This window comes from Callionymus lyra, chromosome 2, assembly GCF_982586985.1.
Source record: "Callionymus lyra chromosome 2, fCalLyr1.hap1.1, whole genome shotgun sequence".
NCBI lineage: Eukaryota > Metazoa > Chordata > Actinopteri > Syngnathiformes > Callionymidae > Callionymus > Callionymus lyra.
This window is the reverse complement of record NC_141819.1, coordinates 21,942,236-21,957,642: the sequence shown is the minus strand read 5'-3', so window position 1 is coordinate 21,957,642 and position 15,407 is coordinate 21,942,236. Positions and strand designations below refer to the sequence as shown.

Below are 15,407 nucleotides of genomic sequence, written 5' to 3'. Positions count from 1 at the left end.
TGTGGGCGTTGTTTTCCCAGTAGAGTCCCAGATTCCTATCTCAGCCTCAAACATTTAGCCAAAGAGTAATTACGCTGTTTGTGTTTCTCCTGCTCGGCTGCTTCTCTTACCATAATCACGCAGGATGTTAGACAAACACTTCAAAACTTGATAAAACGTAGAACTCTTTCCCTGGACTTTAAATTGAATTTATACTGATTCATATGATTTCACCACGACACACATATATATTAACAATTACCTGTGTATGTTTTTGGACTGAAGGAGGAAACTGAAGTGTCTAAAGGAACACAATGAAAATCCATTTGAAAGATTTTTTTTTTTCCCTACTAAAAAGTATTAGCTGTATAATTACAAGTCCAATTTTTTTTAGTTTAAGTACTGAAAAGTATATTGGGTTTTGTTTGTATATTGACAATTTTATCAAATACATGTTGTCATTTTAGAATATCTTAAATGTAATAATAGGAACAATGGGAATAATAATAACTAAAAATATTATTATTGCTGTTATTGATATTGAGATCGTTTATGGAATCCATATGTTATAGAGTATTTCAATTGTAATTATGTTTTTTCATCCTCGTCTCATTATCCAGTTCTTTTTAATACCTTTAATTCCTTCATTGTGTTGAGAAATGAAAGCACAAAAGAACATGTGAATAATATTGGAGCTCTGAAGCCACTGTTCAAGGTGTAAGGTGAGATTAAACCTCCCAGCATCCTCCATTCCGATATAATCCTATATCTGTGAGAGAACCGGAGTGGAGCGGGCGACTGGGACAGCAGGTGTTGACTCAGTGGGGGGCACCAGGGTCCTCTAATGCTCCATGACAGTGAGCAGGATCAGGGAAATAACGCTCGACCAAAACAAGAAGCAGGTGTTATGTCATGTTCAGCAGAGAGATTGACAGCAGATGATTTGGAAACATAATTGGTTTGAATAACAGTTGCAATTTGTGAGAGAGCTCTAACTGTTGCGGCGTAAACAGTTGTTTACAGTGAAGGCCACGGACATGACAACATGATTGATGAACATAAACGTACACACAGTGCCTCAAGGGTTTGACAATTAATTACAACAACAATTACAACAATTATGAAGTGCACAGATCTATTCATACACACAGCAGTAGCATGCGTTATGTGGGTCACAGTACACGTGAATCACACCTCCAGTACTAACTGCATGAGGCGTGGAGACCAGATAGGAACACTGGTGCTGCTGCTGGAGAATTGTACTCTGACACTTGCTCCAGATTCTCACAGCAGGTTCTGACACACTTTCTATTTCCATTTGTGTCAAAAAAAAAAGTGAGCTGCTTTAAGAATGTTTGTGCCTAAATTAAAAGTAGCTTCTCGCTGTCCTTTAGTGATGCTGCACTTTTAGCTGGTTTAGTTGAAGGAACACAAATGATGAACTATCTATGGAGTTACAATCATAATTTGACAATAAAACTGTCTCATAGTTTACGCTGGTCATCCTCATCGTCTTGACACTGCAGACCCTGATCACAGCCCACAAACACAAGCCTACAGTTGACAACACACTGACATGAGTCAGGCTATGTGTAACAGGAGTCCCACGTTCAGATGTGGTCACTGACTCAACACATCAAATATTCATGTAACGTCTGGAAATAGCGTGTGTTTTTATTAAAAGTCACCCTCTTTAAATAATGGAGTGTGTAAGATGATGCTGGACATTCTAGGAAACAATCTCAAGCCTTAATAACCACAGAAGAAAACTTTTTATTATTATTATATTAATGTTGCAACTGTTTTTCTTCCATTAGCAGATGAGGAGACACTGAAGCCCAACTTTCCCTTAAGTTATATTAATCAAACAAATAATAAAACTAAAAAGTTTGACAAGATAAGAAGTTGAAATTAATGCTTTAAGAAATATTTTACCTTTTGGTAAGTCATGCTACTTGATGACAACAGCTGACAGGTCGTGATCATTTTCAATTTAAAATATTAATTTAAGTTTGGTGACATATTGATAGTTTGTGTTTGGACACGTTACTCAATTAGTTCCATGAAATAACGGAAACCCTTTAAAATTGTATTCAAATGTTTTTTTTAGAATCGGAAAATATAAATACTTGAGCATTTATCTGCCTGGAAAGATGGCGCCACCTGCCGACGAAGTATGAAAAAAACTTGCAGGAATAATAAAAGCTTTATTTTAAAACTTTGTAGAAACCTTTAGTAGGAACTCAGTAGGCTCATGGTTACAGTGCTTGTACAAAACAAATAGTTTTCATGGAAACTGTCAACGTATTTCAAAAACCTTTTTTAAACTTAGGAACACTTCATAGGACTGCTCACCAGGTTCAATGGTTAAATGTAAGTGCTCCAAACATTTTTAATATCCATGCATGAATATGAAAATATGAGCTGGATTCAAGTCTGTGTTTTGGTGGTGCTAGGATCCACAGCAGGATTCTTATTAGGTCGTGGATTCTTGCTTGATTTAGTGGCCCTCTCCTTTTTCACCACGCTCTTCACAACATCTTCCTTGCCCTCGTCCTCTGGCTTGACCGCGAGTTTTCTGATCTTGTGTTTTCCTTTGATCAGCGGTGCGAACGTTAGAGAGGACTTCTGGAAGTCCAGAGGAAAGATTCCCACTTCTCCATCAAAGCGGTTCTTGGTCACCTGCAGCGACCTCCGGCCTGGGCATGTGGCCAGCTTCTTCTCCTGGAGGATGAGGACGTTGTCTGCTTCTTGACTGGCCTGGAAATAAAATGTCAAGCTTTCAAATACAACAATTCTTAAACTTAAAAAGCGGAGAGTGAAAGATTGTTGACGAGGTCGTCTTCACTACTTAACCAGGTCTGAACACACTTGAGAACTGAGCCACATGTCCTCCGTCTCACCTTAGCTGTACCAAATATAGAAGACGTCTGCAGCTCTTTGTCATCCTCCACTTTTCTCGGGTGAATGATCAGAGTCACGTGGCAGCTGGAGTTGGTGGCAAACTTCCTAAAGGTTCCGATAATGTGGTCCTGGATAGCAAACCTGCAGCACAGCATGCAAGTAATTAAGTAAGTAATTTATATTTGTAGAGCGCTTTTCCGGACCAGGGTCCCAAAGCGCTGGTTACTTCAATCTTTAAAATACAATCCAAAACTTACAGCTCTGGAAAAAAATTAAGAGACCGCATGCAAAATTATCAGTTTCTCTGATTTGACTACTTATAGGTATGTGTTTGAGTAAAATGAACATTTTTGTTCCATTCTATAAACTACTGATAACATTTCTGCCACATTCCAAATAAAAATATTGTCATTTTGGGCATTTATTTGCAGAAAATGACAAATGGTCAAAATAACATAAGATGCAATGTTTGCAGACCTCAAATAATGCGAAGAAAACAAAACAACACAATACTAATGTTTTAACTTATGAAGAGTTCAGAAATCAATATTTGGTGGGATAACCCTGATTCTTAATGCTCTCCACCAGTCTTTCACATTGTTCTTGGGTGACTTTATTCCACTACTGGCAGCAGACACTAGGGACAACAAAGAGACCTGGAGAGGCCTACATACCACAGTGTCTTGCACCTACTGTGAAATTTGGTGGAGGATCGGTGATCTGTGGGTACTTCAGCGAGGCTGGAATTGGGCAGATTCATCTTTGCGAAGGACGCATGAACAAGGCACATACAAAGTTGTCTTGGAAGAAAACTTGCTTCCTTCTGCTCTGACAATGTTCTCCAAATCTGAAGATTGTTTTTTCCAGCAGGACAATGCTTCATGCCACACAGCTAGATCAATCAAGGTGTGGATGAAGGACCACCAGATCAAAACCCTGTCATGGCCAGCCCAATCTCCAGACCTGAACCCCATTGAAAACCTCTGGAATGTGATCAAGAGGAAGATGGATGGTCACAAGCCATCAAACAAAGCTGAGCTACTTGAACTCTTAAGCCAGTCACCCGAGAACAATGTGAAAGACTGGTGGAGAGCATGCACCAGACACATGACAGCTGTGATTTAAAATCAGGGTTATCCCACCAAATATTGATTTCTGAACTTCCTAAGTTAAACATGTGTTGTTTTAAAATCAATACGATCTTGTTTTCTTCACATTATTTGAGGTCAGAAAACATTGCATCTTATGTTATTTTGACCATTTGTCATTTTCTGCAAATAAATGCCCTAAATGACAATATTTTTATTTGGAATGTGGCAGAAATGCTGTCAGTAGTTTATAAAATGATTTTTTTCTAGAGCTGTAGATTAGAAGAGCTGAACTCACTTGTCCACTGTGAGGTTCTCTTGTCCCATCATGAACTGCAGGTTATCGATAATGACATGGTTGATGTCGTACAGATACACAGCATGTTGCATCGTGTCAAGAACGTTCCTGTCGGAGAAATGGAGAAACGTGAGCAACATTTTCTGAAACGGCAACGGTCACTCAGGTTCCTACTGATCACTCATGATCCTACTTGATGTTCTGTTGGCCGTGGAAGGTCATGAAGTAGAGCGGCAGCTCCTCAAACTTGTCGGCCCAGAAGTCGTACTGCTCCAAGTTCTCCTCCAGCCTTTGCATGGCAAACTGGGTCAGCATGATCTTAGCCAGACGGACGTTGTTGATCTCAAAACTTCCCCACAGCGTGTTGACCCCGTTCATGCACAGGTCCAGGGCCATTTCGCTGATGAACGTGGTCTTCCCGCTGCCAGTGGGACCTGGAGACACGGACGTGGGTCAGCTCTGTGGTAATTTTGGTCAGTGTTACATGAATATTTGTCACAGTTGAAGAGTAGCTGTCGAATTAGATTTCAACTTAGAGAAGAGATTACTTTAAGTAGTTTTACCAGTGAAAACTGTGAGCTCCCCTTTCCTGTGGCCCTTTAGGATTCTGTTAAGCTCTGGAAATCTGGCCCACTTGACTCCAGCAACTTGCTCTGTGTTGAGCAGCTCTCCGTACACATCTTCTCTCAGTTGTTTGAAGGACACGATGGACTTGTGAGCTGCGGGAATGGACGCTTTCAGGATCTGGCTTAGGTTCTTGCCCTCAGTCAGAGCCTCTAAAGGGCTCGGCCGGTACTCCCCTGGCCTCACCAGGGAACAGCGCCTCAGACCCAGCTTACGAGAGAAGATCTTTGATGCCTCCCATGAGCGAATGTCACTCCCTAACCACAAAGTCACCTTCTTAAACTGTTCTAAATACGGAAGTAGGATGGGAGGCAGGCAGCTGACACCACGTGGCAGAGCAACACTGGGAAGTCCCATGGCTTGGCTCACAGCAAGAGTGTCCAGCTCGCGACCCGTTACAACCACCTCAGAGTCCATGTGGTTTACCAGAGCGAGACCAAACAAGTTGAAGTAGGAGTTGCTTCTCGGAACCACGGCTTCGTTGTATATAACCTGGTCCGAGTCAGATCTTTGAGCTGTGAGGAGCTTCAAACCCTTTAAAGAAAAGTTAGGACCACCAAACCAAGGGATGACCAGGCTCTTGGTTGGCCTGAAGAGTCGTACTCCAAACTTCTTCAATGTGGCGTTGGATATTTTTGTGATCTGAAACAAGACATGACATGTTGGTGCAACTGCCAACTAAAAAACAGTACAAAAACAGTTAGTGTTTACTATTTGGTTGATGTTTTAGTAAGAATACGATAGTAAAAGTTAGAATTTTAGGACAGACTTTTATCAGTTCGTCACCTACCTGGAACATTGACTTGATCTGCTGAGCTTCTTCGTCATGGAGGTCTGAGAAAGGAACAGAGCTAGACCAGATATTCTGGACCTCCCTTTGGTCCCACTCTTGCTGTTCCTGCTCTTCCACGCTATCTGGGTACCCGAGTTGCACTTTAGGACTGAGGGAGTCTTGTTCCTCTGTCTGCATGACCTCCAGACAGTCCTGCAGGTCCTCCCAGCTTCCTTCCACTTGAGTGTCCATGCACAAAAAGCGACCAGTGGTCTTGTCGATGAACAGCGAGTACCTGTCCTTTCTGTCGTGCGCTGCCACAAAGAGGCTGGGGGTGTGGAGGCAACTGTAACCATCGTGGAACGGGATTTCTTTATGCCGGAGGTACTGCCTGATGTCTGTGATTGTCACGGGACTAACGGGAAACTCCCCAGTAAACTTAACATCCTTTTTGAAGGACCTGCTCCTAATGCGGTTTGAACATCCATCCTGGAGCTTTAGCACAAATGATGTATTTTCACATCTAAAAAGGCTTCTGTGTCGAGATAAAAAGTAGGCAGAGAAGAGTCTTTTGTGGAGAACCTTCTGGAACCCCACCTGGGAAAGACAGATTGGGACCTTCTGCAGAAACATCCTCCAAATATGGATCTAGAGAATACCTGCAAATATAATATTGGGTAAGTGCTTGAGTTGATGCAGTATAAAGACACTAACGGTAGTAGTGGCTGTTGAAATAACAGTACACACATGCAAGGTTCAAGTGTGCCTTCCTAGTAGGCGTTTGACAACATGCTGAACGTAAACATGAAATAAGAAGTCAAGGAGTTAATAGATGACGAATTGTTGTAGGTCACATAGGTAATCTAGTAAACGAGCAAACTAACGCCGAGATCGTCAAAAGCACGCAGAATGACAGACCAAATATATGCGTTTAAAAAAACATTTCATAAATGCAGGAAGATAACATTCACCCATGTTTTGTAGAGTGCTGTTTGTCCTCATGTGTTCCTTCCATGCGCATGTGTGACCCGGGCTTTTCGGTGCACTTGCTAAATAATTCCGTACCAAGAGTTTACAAATACATAATGGTGTCAGACGTTCGTCAAACATTTATAAAATTAAATTATTTTACTAACAGTGATCAAGAATTTTATTAAAGTATAATTTCCTTTTATTCTATTTTAAATCAATTTAATTGGTTATTTTAAATGAAACCAAACGTTCCGCTTTGTGTTTCCGCACGGGCATCTTTTTGAAACGTACTATTTTTGACAGGCATGTCCCTCAACTCGTCCTCTGCCGATTGTGTTGAACTGTAAATATCAATAAGAAGGTTTCACGTCAATTGTTTTCTGTTCGATCGCTGGACACAATGACTGCCAGGGGAACGGCGAGTCGCTTCCTGCAGAGTGTCCTCCAGAACGGCGTGGGTCGGTACGTCTGCCAACTGAAGCGGGTCTGCATCGTCTTCTCCAAGCAGAACCGCGGCTCACGGGGTGTGAGGTAAACACAGAGACAGAATAAGCAAAAGCCAATAATGTCATGTCAACATCCCTGATTCTGCTTTTTTTTAAAGGGACTTCATTGAGGAGGGTGTGGTGGATTTTGCAAAGAAAAACCCAGGAACTGTCGTCTACGTCTCCCCTGAGCAAGTGCACGCTCCTAAAATAGTAGCAGAATACTGTGAGTACGATGGTGTTTATGAAGGAACTAGAATGTTGATATTAAATGTCATGTATAGTTTATTATTTAAATATGAACTTATGGTTTATGATTATAAATAATGAAGAATTTTCGTCCCATCCTTTTATTTGTAATTGATTTATGTTCTGGCTATTGCAAATATGCTGTGAACTTTTAGTGTGTAGTTTGTATGTTCTCACCGTGTTGCACGGGTTTACTCTGGGCACTACTGTTTCCTCCCACAGTCCAAAAACATACATGGCTTGATTGGGAACTTGGAGAAATTGTCTGTACATATGAGTGTGTGTGTGTAAGTAAGTAAGTCATTTTTATTTATATAGCGCTTTTCCAGACCAGGGTCACAAAGCGCTTAAACAATCAAAACTATATTCAATAAAGTATATACTTTAAAGGTCAAGATAAAACTGAGAACACAACAGGAGTTCCAGAAAATCAAGGAAAAGCCTGAACAAATAAAAACGTCTTAAGATGTTTCTTAAAGGAGTCAGTAGATCCATCAGGCGCAAAGAGAGAGGAAGATTGTTCCAAAGCTTTGGAGCAACAGTCTGGAAGGATTTCTCTCCTCTGGTCCTGAACCGTGTGCGAGGAACCATCAGAAGATTCTGATCTGAGCCCGAGCTGGGGTGTAAGGCTGGATCAGATCAGTGATGTAAGGAGGAGCTTGACCATGAATAGATCTGAAAGTAAGAACCAGAATTTTAAAGTTGATCTTGAAAGAAACTGGCAGCCAGTGAAGAGTTTTAAGGATCGGAGAAATGTGAGTTCTTCTACTAGAGCGGGTTAGAATTCTCGTGTGAATGGTTGAATGTGTTTGTGTGTCCTGCGACAGACTGACGTCCCGCTCTTTCCCTAAAGCTGGGAGAGGCTCCAGCCACCCTGCGATTGACGTCAGATAAAAATTAAATGTTTTGTCAATAAAGGTTTTCTAATTCTGAGTTACCTCTACCCTTATTTGAATTTTATTGGCATACATTCAATTATGTATTTATCTTAAATTTATCAAAGCAGCTCTTGCTAATTTTGGAACCTTCATATTTTTTTACAAAAAAAAATTGTGATGACTCATTAACTTAAAACTAGTTGAATGACTCATATACCGTGACTTGAGGTGTTTTTTGTGATTTTATTTTCTCTGTAAAAGTTCTTAGGGATGGTGTGAACATGCTGTAGTTGTGGTGCTGGTCATCCACAATCTGATTCATTACCTCATCAGTATCATCCTTCATTCATCAATGGAAGTCTGGAAACAGAAAATTCGTCCAACTGCTGCAAACTGGGACGTTTTGCGACGTTTAGCGAGTGCTCATGGGAAATATGGTCTCTCGTCGGGCTAAACACTACCACTTTAGTCCACTGGCGTCGCTCGACTTCAAATCGCATTGAGCTGCTTTAAATGTATTTCATATCAAAGTACCTTCAGGCTGAGAACCGGTAGGGGGCGGTGTAACACTACGCATTCAGCCTTGTGTTTTCCTGCTTTAATTTTCAAACAAGCGCAATTAACATTTTTTTTCTTGTAGTAAATGGATCTGTGAAAGAAGAGCCCGTCGGAGGCAAAACAGGGCCACAAATCTCAGAAATTCTGACAAAACTGGTCAATCAGTCCGGCCTGGAGATCATCCGCATCCGCAAACCTTTCCACACAGACAGTCCCAGCATCCAGGGCCAGTGGCACCCCTTCACTCACCGGCCCATCTGCATGGGAACCATCCAAGCGGAGAAACCAAGTCCAAAGTGACAAACCTGGAATGTTAATAAATGCTTTTTCTTGTTAATATTTGCCATCACTCTTTTTTTTTAAACTAAAATTAATTTATAGTTTGTTTGTTTCAGTATTTGTCGGCAGCATAACTAATAAATGCTTCTGAATTATCTAGTGATTTTATTGTTAAGACAGTCTTAGGTAAAGGTCTGTTTTTTTTATAGAGGTATGCACTTTTTCAAAGTTTTGTACTTTAATCTACTGTAGATTATTTGATACTATAGATCTCAATTGAACACCTGGTTAGCAGTAGCTGTACCTAGTGATGTTCTGATGAAGCTTCATGAAGAAGTGTCATTATTTTCAGATTCCACTAGGTGACGGTCTCTGCACTATTTTCCTTTTTTATGAACAACTGTTCTAATGAAACATCACATCATTTTTAAGCTGATGGCACCACCTACTGACCTCTAAAGAACATGACACTGTTTCATGAAGCTTCATCAGACCTTCACTAGCTGTACCTGATTTAACCCGCACAACATAGTAGAAACTATTGAAAATACTATTGAAATCCGTACAGTTTTGCTGTCAGACCAGACCAACAAAAATGACCATGTTGGCAGAGCTAATAATAATAATATTATTATCAATAATAATACTTATTTTATAAGGAACCTTACAAGAACCTAAACTGTGTTATTTGAAAACCTAAACAGATACAGTATCTGATCAATCAGATCACTGCAGTATCAGAAATGCTAATATTGAAAACAACTATGCACAGAAAAATGGAAGTCAAACGGATACATTCTAGATTAATTGTTTGAAAAACTCGCCACTGAGTTTGCATATATTTAATGTGATTTAAAATACATACCATGTATTTCATATCTTCATATCATTTTATATGTAGTAATTACAAGGCAAATTAAATGGAGTATGCAACTTTAATTTAAAGACAAGATCTGACTAGATGACTTTCTACATGTACTTTTTTTGAGATTATGTTTAGAATAATTATTCTGTCCTGTTGTGATTTTAGTTTTGTGCGACTTTCCCATGAATGGTCCAAAAAAACAACCTATTATTATCTTAATTCGCAAGAGAACCGTCAGCTGCCTCGCCGGCTATTTAATCTCCACATCAGTTTCTCCAAGCAATAATAATATTTCCTCTGAAAGTTTCTGTTAAATTTAGATCTTTTATTTGAACAGCTTGTCAGACAAACCGGTCCTTCGTCTGCATCATGAGCTCACTTTGGCGTCTGTGTTTCAACACTTGACGAATGACACCCATTTACCTTTTTTTGTTTGGCCTACACAATCGATATATATATGTGTGTGTGTGTGTGTGACAGCCTCTGCAGGTTTTTATTCCTTTCCATCATCACAGCACGACTCTGGCGTCCAGGTGTCGAGACGACTCCGAACACACAACGTTGGGCAAAGAAGGAACTTTAGTTTCCACTTGTTTTTTTTTTTGCATAGCAACACCAAAGTGGCAAACACCATAGCAACAGCAGATATCATTCTTGACATTTAAGAATGAAAAACTGATGCGTCAATCGAACTGTGCTGCCACTGATCAGCAGCTGACCCTGCAAGAGACCCTGGGTTGCTATGATACCGACAAGATGCCACTGAGTGATGGTTAATTTACAAGCCCTCAGCTTATGTTCGGAGCTGCCTGTCTTATCACGAGTGTGTTAAACCAGCAGCCAGACCCCGTGAGACAAACTCCCCGCAGAACCAGTGGCCTTGACACTTGCCGAAAGCCGAAAACAGCCCAGGACGTCTGGAGATCTGAATCTGGTTTAGGCATGTTCTGCATGTCATTTTGCAGACTTCCCCTCAGGCTTGTTGACATTTTTCACACCAGATGATCTTGATTTTAATTGTTTCTGAGCAGCAGGAGGGAATAAATGAGCTGTGGCAGCTGAGGGGACACACTGCTGGTTCCAAGCGTGGAGGGCTCAAAAGAATATTCCGGGGGCCGACAGACAACTGACGATCCAAGTGCCAAACTGAATCAAACCACCTACGATTCATGCCGGTGAATTGTCTATGGAAAGTCCCTCTGGGTTGATGTGAAGACGAGTCCGAAGCGTTTTATGGGAAGCAAACTACACTCTGGGAACCTTTGGAATTAAGGGCGTGAGACCTCCAAGAGCCAGAATTTAAACTACAGCTTGGGGTCAACTTGCCTGTGATCATGTACTAGAGATGTTTTGAATTTGGTATTATATTTCTGGTCCATTGTCTAAAACAATAAAACATCTTTTTTTCTTAGACAGCTTCTGCTTTGAGCAGATAAAAAAATCTGAGATATTCTTTATTATTATGATTAATATTTGTTTCCATTTAAAGTGTCTTACAATTATTTTTATGGTCCTAGCGAGGGCTGTCCACACTTTTCAAGCTACTTCAGAAATGACCGTACTATAGTGATCTAAAGGGAGGCCTTTACTGCCAGGAAAAAAAAGGACGTTTTTATCCCAATCTTTATAATCGATACTTGGCCAAATATAATCTAACTATAAATAGATGTATAGAGGGATGAGACTCAGTCCGTTGAAACATAAAAAAAAAACCCTGAATCAGCATTTCTCAATCTAATAAAAGTAAAGTTTGTTTACGTGGCATAAAAACTTTGATCATCTTCAGCAAAAAAAAAGGACTCAAATTTTAAATTAATGGCACTGGCAGCCAGTGAGAGTCCAGCGTTAAGTGCTCGACTGTGCGTTCGTCTGTGAGTATGTTCGGTTGACGTCTGAAGCAGGCGGTTGAGGAGAAGTCCTGCTGGCCTGTCTCGTTCCATCATCGTCTCGCTGCTTCGCTCCGGCACAATTTGCCTGACTCGCTCTACCTGCCGAGACGCCCAACCGACATGAAGCCCTCATCCCAGATTCTCCCTGCGAGCCTCCGCAGAGACCTTCTGCTGATTCAACACTTCCCTGAAAGAGACGGATCTGTAGTTAAAACACGGCCGACTCTTCAAACGACACATTTGCCGTCGCTCTTGTGCAAAACCACGTGGCTCGGCGCTCACCTTGTACTGTGAGAGTTCTTTTTTGTTGTTGTTCTGGCCTCGATCTATAATGTGTGGAAAACACTGACGCTGCTGGAAATGTGAAGGTCTGTTCTGCACAGACTCCAGCTCTGTGTGAATCTACAGCAAATACGGTTTGAACTCGACCAAACAACCTCTCAAAACAACTCTAGTCCGAACGCTGTTTATCTTTCCGAGTCTAGTGTTTTCTTTTGGTTCGATGCCGGTAAGCCAATGAGACCGTGAACCTGCTGTGAAAGATTCTTCTCTGGTTTCACTTAGTATCGTTTGATGTCACAGGTTCGGAGATAGAAAAGATATTTAAGTGTTTAAGTGTCAGACACAGAAGGTTCACACAATAAAACACATCAGGATGTGTTGTTTCAAGTTTGAAAATACAAAGTTCTAGTTTAAGTCCAGTCCAAGTGTCACTTTGTCACTAACGCAGGGGTGAACTCTGAATATACCCGGGGTCACATTTGATTCTTAGATTGTTGTGAAGAAAGAAGGGGTAGAAAAAATATTCGGTAATTTCCTTTTATGTACTTTAATGTTTTAAAAACAATTAAAAAAAGACCTTTTTATTCCCATATCAACCTAAAGGGACAAGAAATATTTGCAAAAAAAACTAATAATTTAAAGAGCGATAAAATGATTGAACTAATTCTAATTGAAAAACATAATTTAAATTGCTTGTTCGCTCTTAAAAACATTTCTACATGATCCGTCTTATAGTTACACATTCTGAGTCAGGAGTAAAACAAAACATAATGTTGACTGCACTTGAATAATGACCCCCCTAGAGGAAGTATGAGTTTCGTTTGGATATTATGTTAAATACTTTTGGGATAAATTATGGATTTACTGTGTGTGTTTGTTAGCAAACAAGCTTCCTCATAAAAAAAACATACTCTACACCAAATGAAGCACAAACATGCACCTATTTTCCATCATATTCGTTTGTTTTTGTAAGTTTCCTGATTATTGCTGACGCCAATAATCTCTGTACCTGATCTTAAACACTAGCATCATAATAAGTAAGTAAGTAAGTAATATTTATTTATATCATAGGTCAGTATATCGACAAGAACCTTCATATTTTTTAATTTTCCATCCCAGCTTCATTTGGAGGTTGTTACACAGGCACAAGGACACACTTTCATTAGAATATAATAGCTATGATCTTGCTGAGCCAAGCATTAAATGATAAAGACACGCATCAGTGGATCTGGACTTCCACATTTTAATGCATTTTGTCTCCAAATGAGTAAGAATGGTAACAATGAACACATGCTTTAACCTTAAAGCAAAGAGACTTTAACATAACTGTTTTTAAACTATCATCAAGTCTTCTAGATACAGAGCAAACCTTCACACTAATAAACAAAAATCTGCAAAACACAGTTTATGCAAATAAGCAAGAACGTCATCTAGCAATAAAAGATAAAAATAATACACTGTTTTTTTTAAAATTCGACAATGTTTCGGCTTTTGATGATATTTTACCTTTTCCTAAATTTGTTTAGCTTAAATGAAAGATTAAACCATTTTTTTTCGTGTGTTTAATTTTTTTTCTGAAAATAAATCTCACACCATTAAGACAAATCTTAAGTTTTCCTATTAACAATTACTCTTTTCTTGTGGTTATGTTATAGATTGACTTTTCATAAACTAAACCAACATTTTAAGTAAAAAACCAAACCATAAAAAATACGGTGATTCGACTAAAAAGCTCAAGACTCAGTTATTTAATGCATCGTCAAAATACTTCTTGTAACTAAGAGAGGTTTGGACGAACACAGGAGACTTAAGGTGCCTCACGTAGGATGAGAGTCTGGGATATGTGAAGAATAATGGGCGACTCCTACAAACAAGAACACTCTTCATGTAACGATTGCACAAAAGGCATTGGCAGGAAGTGTCACGTCAAAGCTCCAGAGAAGGCTAATATCAAATGGCACTGAAAAGTTACACAAAAATATCAGTCAGATTCTCCCTTTTGGCCGAAAACCTGGGTTGAGGTAAGTTCCTGATTCAGAGTTCATTTCGTGAGGCCTAAGTTCTCCAAGAGAACCAGAAGCATATGCACATTGTAGGGATACAATAAATAGATAGGGGAAGGGGATTCCTAGATGGAGCTCTCGTCGGGCGTGAGGTCCAGCTGTGTGTGCTTCCTCTGCTCCAGGATCCGGTTCAGCTCCTCCGTGAAGGAGTGGTAGAGGGGAGACGAGCCCTCGGGGTCGGCCTGCCTCAGCAGAACGTAGCTGTTGCCGTTCATCTTCCTCAGAACGCTGGGCAAGGTCGCGGACAGCCCGTTGGTGTAGTCCAGGTTGGGCAGCGGAGGAGGCATCGGTAGAGGAGGGGCAGGGGGCGGGGTCTTACTCGGAGACAGCTGCCCGTCGCCCGGGATGATCTGGAGGAAGCCGTCGCTCATGTCGCCGAACGTCGGCACTGAGATGGAGCGTCGACCCTGCCGGCCGTTGCAGTGGTTGGAGATGGTTTTCATCTCGAAGTGGGAGCTTCGTTTTCTCTCCGGCTCCCCCAGGACCGTCAGCGCCTGGTGGCTGTACTTCCTGGACTGGGAGGTCCGTCGGGTGCAGAAGCTCACGTAGAGCAGGACCACTGACAGAACCAGGCAGAGTCCTCCGAGGACGGCCACCAGGGAGATGTACACCGCCTCCATGTGCCTGAAGCTCTGGAGCTGGAGCCCCGGCGTCAGTGGCACAGGAAGTGAGGTCACCGGACCATCTGTGGTAGTGGTGCTAGGAGCGGTCGGACTCGTGGAAGTGGAGGGTGTCATCGTGTCGGTGGTCTCTACGGGGAAGTAGGTGTCCGTGTGCACACGGACCGTGTACAGGTAGACCAGGACCGACACAGAGTTCTCCACGGCGAAGCAGCTGTAGGACCCGCTCTGCTTAGAACGAGCCCCGATTATAAGTAGTCCATCTGTGCCCACGCGGTAGCCCGAATTCAGGTCGTACCCCTGGAGTTCTCGGCCGTTTAGCGTCCAGCGAGGTGTTGCCAGGTTGGAGTGAAGCTCACACTGCAGCAGCACGTCATCCCCTGACATGACGGAGCGCCTCCGATGGACAACTGCGGAACAGACAGCAGTTGATCAATAGAATTCTTATTTAAGGAGAAATCATGGAGAAGAAAACAATATATAGACAAGTAATCACACACAGCTTGAGACAGTTTAAAGTCATCAATGATTCTCTATAGGCTTTTGCACTGTAGTTAGAAACGGAAGTGACTAATGCTTGGCATACAGCAAACAATGTTCAC

General features: G+C 41.3%; 3 protein-coding genes across 4 annotated transcripts in view; 1 reads left to right on the top strand and 2 right to left on the bottom strand.

The window, feature by feature from the left end:
- Positions 1-2,166: 2,166 nt before the first annotated feature.
- twnk (twinkle mtDNA helicase) lies at positions 2,167-6,685 on the bottom strand. Its single transcript, XM_087784095.1, has 7 exons — positions 6,637-6,685; positions 5,684-6,324; positions 4,833-5,535; positions 4,463-4,703; positions 4,270-4,377; positions 2,883-3,024; positions 2,167-2,739 (listed from the first exon to the last, which is right to left on the bottom strand). The coding sequence occupies exons 2-7, from the start codon at positions 6,296-6,298 to the stop codon at positions 2,410-2,412; spliced, it is 2,139 nt and encodes a 712-aa protein (XP_087640221.1). The 5' UTR covers positions 6,299-6,324; positions 6,637-6,685; the 3' UTR covers positions 2,167-2,409.
- A 250-nt stretch (positions 6,686-6,935) lies between these two features.
- mrpl43 (mitochondrial ribosomal protein L43) lies at positions 6,936-9,144 on the top strand. The gene is made up of 3 exons (XM_087784094.1): positions 6,936-7,168; positions 7,242-7,348; positions 8,890-9,144. The coding sequence occupies exons 1-3, from the start codon at positions 7,038-7,040 to the stop codon at positions 9,105-9,107; spliced, it is 456 nt and encodes a 151-aa protein (XP_087640220.1). The 5' UTR covers positions 6,936-7,037; the 3' UTR covers positions 9,108-9,144.
- Positions 9,145-12,855: 3,711 nt separating this feature from the next.
- sema4gb (sema domain, immunoglobulin domain (Ig), transmembrane domain (TM) and short cytoplasmic domain, (semaphorin) 4Gb) overlaps positions 12,856-15,407 on the bottom strand; it is a 28,160-nt gene continuing 25,608 nt past the window's right edge. For both annotated transcript variants that reach the window (XM_087784091.1, XM_087784092.1), the window contains one exon: positions 12,856-15,215. In XM_087784091.1, the coding sequence (XP_087640217.1) occupies positions 14,251-15,215 (965 nt within the window). In that variant the 3' untranslated portion in view covers positions 12,856-14,250. The remainder of the gene's footprint in view (positions 15,216-15,407) is intronic.